Below are 13,930 nucleotides of genomic sequence, written 5' to 3'. Positions count from 1 at the left end.
TTCCCCCTTGAGTAGAGTTTGTTTTGATCTTACATTACAACTGGTTGACAACTTACATTTCATATATGAAATGTTTAATGATGTGATTTTAGATTATAAATGCATAATGTTTCAGTGACATAATTTGTCACCATATAGACTGATTATTCTGAAGGAAATCCTAATGACTTCTTTCGCATTGGAATTTGGGGGGAAGTGCGTGTACCAGGAGTGTGAGACTTTTAAGGCTGTTGAAGACTAGCACTCCTTGGATGGTCAATTCAGTTCTCCTGAAAAATAGTAAAACACAGTAAAATAAATGTTTCCACAGTAATCTGGACATGCCTGTTTGCCTCTAAGTCAAACCCAAGAATGGATTTAAATGCACAGTTTGTTGTTGAATTGCCTAGTTGGGTGTCTTATTTAGAAGGTGGAACTGGGATTCTGTCTGTACTAGCCACATTCTAGCATGACTAATCTGAAGGATCCCACTAGGCAGAGACAAACTAGTTTCTTGGGAATAAAGAAGATTGTTTCCCTTATCTTCAATATTGCTTGAACTGCCTGAGTTCAGAAAACTGCTTGAACATTTGCAGTTTTTGCAGGATTCAAAAGGAAAGATTTATGGTTTAGTAGACTGAGTTTTTTCTCTTCTATTTGTGCTTTACTATGTAGTTACCCACATTTAAAAAAATGTTGAGTTCCTGAATAGTGTGGCTTTTTAGGAGGCATAACACACATTTCTTGGAGAAGTAGATGAGAGCATCTTACATATGTTAGAATAAATTTATGATAATTTATGATTTATGTACAAAGATTATTCCACCAAGTCACTATCAAATAAGTGCCTTAACATGTTTTTGCTATTTGAGGTCATTGGTTTCCATTGGACCATACCACTTTCACTTGGAAGTTTTGTGATAAGTCACAAATGAATGCAATGTGGTGATTCAATCATAAGAGAAAAGCGAACAATTGTGGACCTGAGATTTAGTTTGTGCAAATTTTATGGGTCCATGCAAAGATCAAATGTGTTCATAGACTCATTTGTACTATGCTGTGACCAAGTTTTTTTCTCAATAACCAGTTGTAATGTGAAAAAAAGATTCCTATGGAAGGAAAACTATTGATATAATATTTGATTTTTAACAAACAATTTTCAAGTCCTTTTCTCCCAGTGGACCCATCCAATTTGTCTAAGGCTATTGCAATACAAATCATTTGAAATCACGGAGTTATCCTAAGGCAAGAACTGATTAGTATTACCTCTTACAGAAGGGGCTCGGATAATGGCCCTATTGCCAAGATGCCCTTTGGTGGCTGGGAAATGAAGGCTGGGAATTGTATAGGCCTGGGGTGCATAGAAGATAGGGGCTCCGAGGTAGGCTGTGGTAGGATCATAAACATGGCCCAAAGAGTAGGTGTACTCTCCTTGCAGCATGGTACCCCTTCCACCTGTGCCTCGGGTATATCTAACATAACTGTCTTTGTCCACTGGTTTGGCTAGGGTCACTTCAATGGGGGAACCATCCAGCACCTGCAGTAGGGAGCAAGAAAAAAGCAAAACAAGAAGATGTAAAGACAAACAAGTGTGGTTGAGCCCTCGTAATGCATTTCCTTCTGTGTTAGCCCATTTGCGTGTGTGTACTGACTGTTTCAATTGTATATATCTTGTCTCTTTATAGCTTGGTCTTTGTATGTAAGTTAAATTTTCCCTAAATAGTTCCATTGATAAGTTGCATATCAGCTGCCAGCAGGGTTTCACAGGGATAAAGTGACCACTGTCCATTAACATATTGGTGATAATTATCTGAATACAGTCACCATGACAGAGAATTATGTAATACTTTTAATGTGACACATGTTTTAAATGACATATTTACATAATTGTATAATTCTAATACATTTTAGGTTATATGGGTGGAACATCATCTCCACTACCTACAAGAGTCCAATGAAGGTGAAAGGAAACCAGTAAAGAGATCTTACAATTGTTAGCATTTTGGAATGGGCTGCCCAGTTAGGCCTTTCTGGCTGCCAGACAGCTAAATGTCTTTCTCCTTCGGGTAGCTACGAAATAAGTAAGTTTTCACTGGGAAGGAGGAGAGGCTGAAAGTGGTGCCTGACTCAAGGAGGAGGAAACTGTGAGGCTATTACATTGTCTCCCATTTGTACTTCCTTGTGAGGAAGCCTTTTGGAAGAGTTGGGAACTAACAAACGGAGATGGTGGGACAGTGTTGAGGTTTCTCAAGTCAGGCACTCCTTAAAATGTGTCCTCAAGAGTTACTGAAGTGGTTCTAGTCTGACACAAATTTTTGATGTTGCAAATGGCTCCAGATAACAGTTGAAGGTAATAGTTAAAAAGAATAGCTGTGTGTAGATCTACATGTCTCACTCACTTCTATGTATCACTGGCATACACAAGAGAAAAAGGTGGCTCTCAACAAATACTTGATAGGTTAATGTATTTCTTATCAAAGGGACAAGGTATTGTGAGAAAGCTTTTGTGGCTTCTTTCTAGTAAGAATAAGATGGACTACTATTTTATATATAGAAAAGAAATGATGTCAAGTGTTTCTGCAAAAATTCCCTTTTATAGTAGCTGATTCTATAAAGATGATAATAAAGTAGCCGAAGCAACCTTATTACCTGATGTCATGAGCAATTGATTCAGTGGTTCCTGGATCACTGAAGTCTGCTGGATGAAGCTTGTGCTTCATAGGGATTCTGAGCATTTTGTTCTGCCTCTGGGGCAACTTAGCCTTGGTTCTATACATCTACCCTACTTTTTAGTCACAGGAGCTGATGTCAAATATGTTAGGTGAAACACACCGAGAGAGAGCATCCAGCTGGTATTCAACTGTGTTGTATTACCATTGATGTAATTAGAAGAAATGGAGTATTGAAGGAATCAAGCGAATGGGATATATTATTCTTTATATCAGTCCTTTCTTAAAGAAGTTAAGAAACCAAAATAGGTCTCTGTTTATAGGCACTCATATCAAGAGATGTTTGTAATAAAATGATTGCATTCTCTAAAGTCAGGTTCCTTATTGTAATAGATTTTGTTTTGTGTTCCTCTACCACCCCAACAGTGTTTTAAACTCAGCTTTGTATTTGTTAGTTGGTTTAGACCTTTCAAGAGCTAAGACAATATCTCATTGATCTGTATAGCCCAAGCCTAGGAAAATTTCTTGTACATTACAGACATCCATAATATTTACAGAATATATGGAGAATTATATCCAAAGCTTAATTCATCACTTTTCTCTCCAAATAGGCTTTCCTCCTGGCTTCCCTAACAGTATTACCCTTGTTTCCCATATTAAAAACCTGTAATGACTCATCCTTGTTCCTCACCCCTATAGCCAATCAGTTCCTGGGCCCTTTGAGTTTACCCCCTACCCTACCCCACAGTCGTCGGTAGAGCTTTCTTCTACATTCCATTCCCACCCTAGTTCAAGCCCTATTTTTTTCCATTTGGGTGACTGTAGTAACTTTTTAACTAGTTCCAATTACATCTCTCTTCCTACTCTGTAAAATTTCAACTCTTAGTTCATTTCCTTACATGATAAATATGATCCTTATTCTACTACACAAAACTTCAGTCTCATGTTGTTTAACAAGTTAAATACAAATATCCGCATGCATACTTAAAAGACTTCAAAGTTCCTAAGCAGACTTACTTTTGATTTTCCCATACCACATTATAGTGAAATACAATTATAATATTTAGTTTATACTTAATAATAATATTGAATATATTTTAACTGCATAATATATGTATCCATTGTTATACAAAAACTAGCTATAAACATATATATATATATATATATATATATAGCCTTAAATATTGGGAAAAATTTGAATAGTTTTTCATTGTAATTATTCCAGTGTTTTGGTTCTTTATAAATTAATAATAAATTAGTAGTTTATTTAATAATCATATAATCATGAATTAGTATTTAATTCAGATTATCCCTTTTTAGCAATTATTATGTATACTTAGGAATGTTTTCAAATTGAAAAAGTCTAATCTGCATGTTGTTTTCAAAATAATAACATTCTCAGGATATTATTAAGTGTAATAATGATAAAACAATGTTTTGCTTTATAGACACATTAAATATGCATTAATTTTTGCTCTGCAGTTTTATTTTTGTATTTTGAAGTTCATACTCTTTCCCTCAGGACTCAAACATTTCTGTAGGTGCTGGAGAAGCTGTTACTCCTGGGCCTCACTGAAGCTGAAGGGCCTATTGTGGGAGAGCCTCCGTTTGCTCTCCAGATCAGCTACCGCGGCCCCCACCTCCTTCCACTCCACCCCTGGACCCTGGTCTCCAGCCTCTCTGCCCTGGGCTGGGTGCTCTAAATGGAGTCCTCTTCAGGGCTCCTACACCTTCTGGGTTATGGTTGGATTTGGCCCATGGGGAGTCCTGGCAGGAGAGTGAACAGCAAGTTTGGACTATTTCTTCTGGCTCCCTCTGAGAGGTTACTTTAGCCTGGATGTACTTCTCGACCAAAGATCACTAGTCCTCTCACAGAGACCTGTTCTGTACAATCCTCTCTCCTTCAGGTTTCCTGTTACTTCTATAGCCCCTTGTCATTTTAACTCCAGGAATGCCACGAGCCCTAGGTTGGACAAATGGACCATGTGTCCATTGTTACTTTCCATCATTTTTCTTTTGTTCATCTTAAATGGACTGAGGCAGCCATGTCAGTGATGAAGAGAGCCTGAATGAGGTAGACTTGCAGGATTGTTCTTTTAACAAAATCTCCACATCAAACTCAGGTGGAATCTGTATGGATATTTGCTTTGTCCTACATTACCTTCCCATTTAAAGCCTTCATAGCCTCAATTGCGTCTTCTCGGTTACTGAAGTGCACAAAAGCATAGTCCCGGATTTTCTTCACCCTCTCCACAGCACCTGTAAATAGAGTGAAAGTAGTATTATTAAAATGTTGCTAAAGAGTATTGTTGATTACTCAATTTTAAAAATAAACTTTTGCCTAGAGTGAAGTTAAGATGGAAACTTATTTAACATGAACTTGTTAGCAGCAGCTTAGCATGACACTAGCCAATGTAGGTTTACTCACTTGAGGGCAACTTGAGAGACCAGGTTTTCTTTTACTATGCCTAGTTTCTGGAGACAATAAAGCATGGGACCCAATGCCAGGGAGAATCAGGAGAAGAGATAGGTTCTCCTTTCATCCATCCCCATCAAAGTTCAGTTATCCTCTTAGATCCAAAGCCACAAAGCCATTAGAGTTTCCTACACTACCACATGGTTCAGTAGTTATAAACTGTCTTCCTTTGGAATGATGATAGTGCTGTAATGTAAGGATAATTTTAAAACACTGTGGTTCTTCACTTCTCTCTCCTCTTGGCATTCAATCCTTGACTTCTTATAACAGTGTTTGTACAGAGCATGATGGCCTCACCAAGCTGAGAAAATAAATAGTGTCCGAGACCATGAAGCATGAGATATGTACTTAACTGAATTCCAATGTAGCCTCTTTATTCCTTCAGTGTTGGGTGGGCTAATTCTCCTGACTCTACCCCATGGCTTGTCTTGGTGATTGAGAAGTAAGAGATGGGTCTCGAGGGCCTTTATCCTTCTTGTCTTTGCTGCATTTATTCTTCAGTGCCATCCTCCATCTCTCCTGGACTGTTAGCACCCTGAGAACAGGATCTGCTTTGGAGGCACCTTGGTCTAGTCTCCACCCAGTTCCTGACTAGAGCCGTGTGCACAGGGCTACTCAGTAAATGTATGTGGAATGAGAGAGTTTTCTCAGTCAATTCACACTCCAGCCTCTGTCATCCACATTAGTTGGGTGACCTTTCAGGTGATAATGATTAAGATATTCTAAAATTTATCTTACAGATGTTGAAGTTGGCTTGAATTTTTGAACAGCAATGTCCACCCATACCTGATTTTTGACATTTACATAAATGAAATTCAGCCTCATACTACAGGCAAATGAGAAAGTGAGAGTTTGTGTCATAAAAGCTGTTTTTCTCTACAGTAACCTTCACCACATGACTCATATTGATGCTTTCCTTCTTTAGTGTATAGGAATTTGTTTACTGATTAATCAACATTTGGCAGAAAGTGAGGCAATAAAATATCAGTGGTAATCCATCAGCTATGATGAAAAAGACTCTCTGAATCTCTGGAATTGTAACTTGAAAAATATTACTTTGTTCATTATCAGTTTGCCAGCAGACATCAGTCACCTGAAGAGAAACACACCTGCAGTCCAAAGGGAAGATTATCAGAGGACCAAGGTTCTCAAAGTGAGGTCCTCAGAGCAGCAATGAGAGCACTAGCCTGCGACTTCATAGAAATGCAGACACTTGAGCTTGCTCCACCCCCCAACTACTCAATCAACAACTCTGGGGGCAGGGCTAGAAGTCTAGTTTAACAAGCCCTCCAGGTGATTCTGATGCTGAACTGTTTTAGGAAAATCAGATTCTGTAGAATAACTATAATTAGAATTTCAGCAGATACCCTAAGGCTCTATGAAGGGGGAGGACATACATTTTTTGGCCCTGGTTTCTGCTCTGATTGTCATTTATTTTTCTGAGTGGCATTGTACTACTTTCAGGCTAATCAGGGTTAAAATAATATATGGTCAAATATTTACCGGGAATGCTCTGATTTCTCTGAGGGATCTAAACACATCTTTTCCACTAGAAAACAAGCTGGTTGGCTTTTTCTTTCCAATACAGCAGGTGTCTGCTATTCATCCACTCTCTGTAATTCATGTATTATTGTCATATAATTAATGGGGCCTGGGCATGTGTTTCTCTTCAACATGCAGATGGGAAAGCTGATAACCAGTAACTATGAAAGGAAGCAGCCGTTCAGTAGTTTCTCACTCCAGCCCTTTCCCAAAAAAGGTAATGTTTTAAGTATATAAAAATAAGAAGTATTATTCACTCTGGGAAAGTAGAAAAGTCAACGCAAAGTGGGGAGAGGTGGTGAGGAAGCATTACTTATACACACGCCTGTTCCTGTCCCTACAACTGCATCAACCTTCAGATGTCTCCTAAACAGGAGTCTTCTCTGTACCCCAAGGGTAGATTGTCATTTCTATTATTTTTCTGGAGCATCTTAAACTCCTTTCACATGCATTTCATGCTTGTTAGCACCTCCCACAGTGCCTGGCATAAAGGAGCTACTAAAGTAATGACAGTTAAATGAATGAGTGAATGGGGTAAGGATGGGGCATGTGGGTCATAGAGCTGTTAAGAACAAGCTCTTAAGCAGACCTAGACTCAAATTTGATATTTGCCCTTTGTTAACCATATGATCCTGGGCAACTTAATTAATTGTTCTGGGTCCTAGTTTTCTAACCTAGAAAATCACTTAAGTAATAAAGTAATCTACTTCATAGGGTTGTGGTGATGAATGAATGACACATGCTGTGAAAGTGCCCCCCGCAATGCCTGGCGCATAGTGAGGCAGTCAGTCATTTGCAGCCTCTGCATTAATTATGGATTTCTAGCTCGTGGCATGGATCCACCCAATATACTAACATGGCAGGAAGGCAGAGTTCCTGAAGGCTGGAAACAGATAAATCTTTGGTGAGTTTTTGAAAAGGGAGAAATGACCTTCTTACTAATTATGTTTAAAACAAATTAGCTTATCCTGTTAGACCTGACTCAGCACCCAGAGACGGAAACAGGCAACATGACTGTGTGAAGTGAATATTCTTAGGCAGTTTTAACATGATGGCACCATGGACCATGTTTATCAACCACCTAGAGAGTTGCTGCCCAGAGACAGAAAAATTCTCACTTGTGGAAAGGTGTTACCACAGTGATAAACTTAGGCTAGAGTGTGTTCCAAGACACTAATCCCATGAGGTGGTCTGCCAAAAAATGGGATTCACAGTCCAAATATTTGGGAAATCCAGCATCCATCATTTCTTCTTTTGGAGACTGTCAAAGTCTATTAGAATGTTAAGGACCTTGTAAGTCCCACTACAGAAAAAATCTGTTTAATTTTGCTGAATCTGGTGTTTGCAAACATTTGACTATGGACCCCTTTAAGCAATAAAAAACTTCTCACAGTTTGTAGAAATAATGTTCTACAGAACTGGCTTTGGGAAATGCTTTTTGGACATTGTATCTTCACCTGTCTTTGTGTTGTAGTTCCTGTATGAGAGAAAAAGGCCGGGGAGTCTATCTTAGGACTTCAGAGTGATACTGAAAAGTGTGGACACGGTGAGCAATGACTAATGATCCCCCTCCACCTTCCCTCTATTCCTTTCCTTTCCTCTTCATCTGAATGAGTTTCCTAGAATTAATTGTCACCCACTTACTTATGTACCTGAAGTCACAATCATATTCCATGAAAACAGTGGTTCCAAAGTGCAGCACTTTTGCCCTCTATGATTAAGTTGGCAATGTCTGGAGACAGTTTTGATTATTACATCTTGGGGGGTTGCTAAGTGGCATCTAGTGGGCAGAGGCCTGGATGCTGTTAAATATTTTATAATGCATAGGACAGACCTCAAGAACCAAAAGTTATCCGGTCCCAAATATCAAAAATACTGAAGTTGAGAAACCCTACATTAGTCTGTAGATATGGCCACATATTCCTTAACACAATAAATATTTATTGAGCATCTACTACATGCCAGACATGGAGACAGGGGCTGAAGACATAATAAGAGCAAAAAAATATCATAAAATTTATAGTTTAGTGAAGGAAATGTGTATTCATTAAGTAATCACACAGATAAATGTAAAATTATAATATTGATAAATATAGGACCACATGTCCCTATTTTCTAATCAAAAAGTGGGAATATAGTTTTTACAGTTTGAATGCAATGATGAGAATGATAAATGAAAGATATCCTATTTAAAGTTATGAAAGTCATCATAAGTATAAGTATTTTTCAAGTACATTTTGAAGAAGTAGTCTTCTGTGATATGTCTTACCTGGTTTAATATTGTTGAATTCTTTTTCAATCATTTCTTCAGAGGTAGACAGCATTAGGTTTCTTACATATAGGATTTTCACCGAAGACATTGTGTCTTCATCAACTTCTACTTCTGGCTCTGCCCAGTCTACTGCAATAGGGTGTCCCCATAGTTGGATTCTTCCTGTTGAAAAAAATCACAAGTATGGTGAATTAGGTAGAAATCAGGACAATATTACCTCGATTCAGACTGATGGCCTTGTAAATTAAACTGATCTTTGAGGTCTTAATTGAACGAGAAGAACAATATTAAAAGAGGTGATTAGTGACTTTAAGAGACATTCCAAATAAATGTAGGAGCTGGCTAGAGGGAACTTCTGTATGGTAAGTGGCTTATTGTAATGACCATGTATAAAGGGAACTAGGATGTGGTTTGAAGCCAGACAGAAATGAGGCAGCAATGGGCATGGTCGGGTCTTACAGCAGCTCCTACTGGGTGAAGGTAGTTGTTAGAGCTGAGAGGGCAAAGGGGAGAAAGGGAAAGAATGGATTTAAGGCCCACACATCAAGCCTGACTTCACAAAGCATTAGAAGGGTCACTAGGAAGTGTTTCTGCTGCCGTTGGAAGCTGTGTGGCCAGGTGCCACCACGGAGCTGTCCTGAATGGCGCCTGGGCATGGCGGGTCAGGCTCAGACTTGCCTAGCTTGCTCTCTGTTTCACTTGGTCAGGGCTCCCATCCACTGTCTTCCCTCCTAGTTCTCTCTCTTTTGGAACATGCACAACTTGGGAATCCAGAGAAAAACAATTTTTTAATCCAAATTAAGAAGCCAGAGAGCAATGGAAGAGTCTATGGTGAGAAACTGAACTCTTCTTAAAAGATTAATTGTTGCCAATGACCACATATATTTTTCCATTTCTAAAACTTGCAGTTTACTCAGTGTCTTGCACTGTACTTGTGTTTCCCATACGCTACCTCAGGGCCACTCTGTGGGGAGGGGAATGCCTTTCTCAATTTTATAGAAGAGGAAATGAGCTTTCAAGAAGATAGCCTGCCCAGACCTATTTCACTTCCCCACCGCTTCTGTTATTTATTACCCAGTCCCTGTCACCCCCTCTTCGACAGCACGGATCCATGTTGAAACAATGAGAGGAGTGTAAGGGTCAGTTCAGTTTCAAATCTGATAAAAAATCTCATTTGTTTTATATTGTTATGGAACAGGCTATATCCTGGAAACAATAAAAGCCTGAGGGAACAAAATCAGAAATTTTCAGTATTGGTAAAGGTTTTGTTGTTTAATTGGTACATATGGGAAGCAGTTATTTTCCATCAAAATGCATCTTTTTATTCTTTAAAAAGTAGTCAGTGAAAGCAGTGGTGGTGTTGACATTCTAAAACCCCCCAGATGGGCTCATTGTAATAAATTAGCTGATCCTGGAGATCCTGGCTCTTGCTACCCAAGCTGGCTAGGTACCTTGTCCTGCATTGCTTCTCATAGAATAGATTTTTTAAAAATTACTTTTTTCCTTCACTTCCCTCCTCTTCCCTCCTCCTCCTTCCCTTCCTTTACCTTCCATTCCTTGTGCTTTCCCTCCCTTCCTGTTCCATGCTTTACATAGACTTTGCTGTTTGCATTATCCTAGGTGACTCTGATTTCTGTAGCCCAGTGGTCCTCAGTCTGGAAAGAGTTTTAAAAAATACTGAAACCTGGGTTCCACTCAGTGGTGTGCTGGATCCAGTTCCTCCTTATTTGCAAGAATAGATTGTTAAATTTTCAGAATTGTGTGAGCCAGTTGTTATCATGTTGGTAGCTTGAAATCAGCTGCAGTGGGAGTGTTAATACCATGGAAATTGGCAAGTCATGTCTTCTGGTTTTCTCCTGGGGTGGCCGTTAAAGATTTACCCACTCCCACTGACCCTTGGACTTTCCTGACCAACTCTGATATAAGTGGTCTGGGCCTCAGGACTCTTACAAGCATCTCAGTTCATTCTGACGTGCAGACAAGGTTGAGAGCCACTGTTGTGCACACTGGCTTTTGCCTTCCCAGACTAGGGCCATGGTTAAGTTATCCATGAGCCTAAATATTTGCAAAAGGCTAAAAGGGACAGAAGGGAGAGGATGTTTGGGAAGCAGTGATTTCCATAAACACCCCTGTGGAAGTCAGTGCTGCAGAGTGATTTGGGAATATAGGCTTTGAAATCTGACAAGTTCAAATATCAGATCTGTGGTCCCAGCTAGGAAGCTTAACCTCTCTGAGCACCAATTTCCTCATCCATGAAACTGGGATAATAAAAGTACTTCCTTATTAGGTTTGTTGTGAAGACAACAAAGAAAGATAATGCACATAAGGGACTTAGCTGATCATTTTAAAATTATAATTCAGTAATATATATTACTGAATATATATTATTACCAATATATATTACTGAATTATATATTACTGAATTGTTACATAAATGTATATATGTATATTCATGTATATATAGTTGCCTTGGAATGTATACTGTGAGTCTAGTAGCTGGGTATCATTTTTTAAGAATCTCTCATGTTATTTAGAAGAGAACAAGTTATGTTGTAGATGCTCAATAAATGTTTCCATAGTGAGTGGTCCCAAAGTGGCCCTATTTACCTCCCTTGCAGGTGAATGTCCAGTATTAGTTGATAGATTTAGCAATGGATCAACAAATTTGGCTGCACAATAGAATCATCTGGAAAACTTAAAACACAAGTGCCCAGACTCCCTAACCCAAAGAAGCAGGTTCACTTGATTAGAGGTTGATTTGGGTACTGATATTGTTTAAAAACCTCCTCAGTGTTTCAAATTTGCAGCGCATCATGGGCAATCACTGCTTCAGACTTGTAGTCTCATGAGTAGCAGCATCCTGGGACCTTGCTATAAATGCAAACTATCAGACCCCACAGCAGACCCGGTGAATCTGGAATGCTGGTAGTGAGCTCCACCATCTGCTGTAGCAAGCCCTCTACGTGATTCTGATGGAGGCTGACCCCTGTGAGAATTTTTCACGAGCATTCTTAGTATTCTTTGATAATCTCTGAGTAGAATGCAACAACTCTGCTCTGTACATATCTCAGCAAAGATGCATCTTGTCAAACGAAAGCTGCCACTATTAGCATGAGGTAGGTGGTTGGGGACTACATCATTTTAGCCTGCAATTTCTTCTGTTTCCATGTCTGGATCAATTCAGAGGGAAAAGCTTCTTGTAGGCCTTGCTTATCATGTTCTTAAGGACCTCTTTATTCTTTAAAACCAGGCTGTCCAGAAATCCTTTGTTGATGTTGAATATATAATGGGGTAATAGGTAGAATGTCCAAATAGATAATAGATGTTACTCTCAGGCCTCAGTAGAAATGAAACCATTTGCTGAGGCTGGCTTATTCACCACCGGGCCTCATTTTGGTAATCTGCTGATGAGGCAGGTTGACTAAAATCCAGCTGAATGAAACTCAGCTCAGCTGAGGCCAATATAAAGGCCACGGGCAAGGAGTGCTGCCCAGATCAGGATGAAGATGCTTAGTGGACGGGGACATCGAGGCAGCATCCATACTCCTGGATTCCGAACGGAGACTGAAGAGGGAAAAGTCGGGACTTTGGGTGGAAGCCTAACAAAGTGCTTGAGATTCCTGAAGCCTGGCAGCTCAGCTCTGCCCAGCCTTGTCCACTCAACTCAGGTAAAGACAGAAGCTCTTTCTCGGGGGCGGGGGGGGGAAGGGAAGTCAATATGCTGTATTGTTTTTGAAGAGAGGGGAAGCTGATGGATGAGAAGTTCTGACTCTCTAGGAACACTGGTTGCCTGCCCTTTTTCCCCCATTCTGGACTCTCTTTCACTCTCTTCCTCCTCCAACCCCAGAATCATTGCACATGTCTCCCTTTATAGGCAGACGGAAGAGAGTGATTCACGGCGGCTGGAGCAGGGTAGCCAGTTTCTCAAGGAAGTGGTGGCTGAGCTGGGGCTTTAAGCATCATTAGCCCTCAGAGAGGAAGGGGATGCAACCTTTGGAATGGGGGAGACCAAAAAATAGCATGGTGTTGTTAGGACACTGAGGGGTTTGCCCTGATAGAAAGGGGTTTTACTGGGAAAGAGAAGGCAGAAAATATGCTTGTAAAGGAGTAGGGCAGTGAATGAAAGGCCTTGAGTGGCAGGCTCAGAGGTTTACTCCTTATCTCATATGTGGCAAGGGACCAGCGCATACTTTTGAGCTGATGAGAGTGACACCATTCAACCTATCAACAGATAGAGATCGAATTCCTACTGTTTGCCAGAACTTGTTGGAAGGATGACATGGTAGTTGGGGAACACTAATCTCACAATAATGTTGAGGATGGAGTAGGCAGAGGTTGGGGTGCATTCCAGGGAGAGCAGAACTGGGAGAATAATTAGAAGATCTTGAAAAAAAGTGTCTAAGGGGACGACATGTCTGTGTTAGATTATAATAGTGTCCTGAGAACAGGGCGGAAATGAGGGACTTTTCAATGGCAGAATTGTTAGTGTTGCAGAAAAGAGAAGAGTTGAAGAGGATAGCAACAGACTAAGTTCAGGTCACTGAAAGGTTAGCTGTGCTAACCAATGAGGCAGGGTGTTATGTAGCTGTGAGTCAGCTGACTCGACTAAACAGTAAATGGAAGCTTCAATGTTAAAATTTATGCTCCTCTCTAGCAGATTCAGCAATGTGGGGGCTAGACTATATATATATATACACACTTTTTTTTTACTTTAGCTGCCTTTATGAAAGTATTGTTAAAATCTTTTTTCCAAGCTCAGAAGCCATCTTCCAGTTTTGAAAATAATCTAGTGGGTTAATCCTACTGGTGGTTTGTTTTGTCTTTAAGAATATGTACAATGGCAACATAAATTCAGATGTTTTTTGTTGTGTTGTTTTCAATTCTGGTGGCTTTCCCTTAATAACCATGAAGAGTTAATTCAGGTGTGCCCATTCTGTAATTATGGAAATCCACTTATTTTGATAGTAATTCACTGTAATACCTTATGTCAGT

At 39.7% G+C, this 13,930-nt stretch overlaps 2 protein-coding genes across 7 annotated transcripts in view; one reads left to right on the top strand and one right to left on the bottom strand.

Moving 5' to 3' along the window:
* Window positions 1–13,930, bottom strand: part of A1CF (APOBEC1 complementation factor) — a 79,433-nt gene that overhangs the window by 11,603 nt on the left and 53,900 nt on the right. For all 6 annotated transcript variants that reach the window (XM_028513791.2, XM_036027556.1, XM_036027558.1 and 3 more), the window contains 3 exons: window positions 8,936–9,100; window positions 4,810–4,907; window positions 1,246–1,516 (listed from right to left, as the gene is read on the bottom strand). In XM_028513791.2, the coding sequence (XP_028369592.1) occupies window positions 1,246–1,516; window positions 4,810–4,907; window positions 8,936–9,100 (534 nt within the window). The remainder of the gene's footprint in view (window positions 1–1,245; window positions 1,517–4,809; window positions 4,908–8,935; window positions 9,101–13,930) is intronic.
* PRKG1 (protein kinase cGMP-dependent 1) overlaps window positions 12,502–13,930 on the top strand; it is a 1,342,121-nt gene continuing 1,340,692 nt past the window's right edge. The window contains exon 1 of the mRNA XM_036027548.1: window positions 12,502–12,606. The gene's annotated coding sequence lies outside the window, so the exon portion shown is untranslated. The remainder of the gene's footprint in view (window positions 12,607–13,930) is intronic.

This window comes from Phyllostomus discolor, chromosome 5 (assembly GCF_004126475.2).
Source record: "Phyllostomus discolor isolate MPI-MPIP mPhyDis1 chromosome 5, mPhyDis1.pri.v3, whole genome shotgun sequence".
Lineage (NCBI taxonomy): Eukaryota > Metazoa > Chordata > Mammalia > Chiroptera > Phyllostomidae > Phyllostomus > Phyllostomus discolor.
The sequence above is the reverse complement of the archived record's forward strand: the minus strand, read 5'-3'. Positions and strand labels throughout refer to the sequence as shown.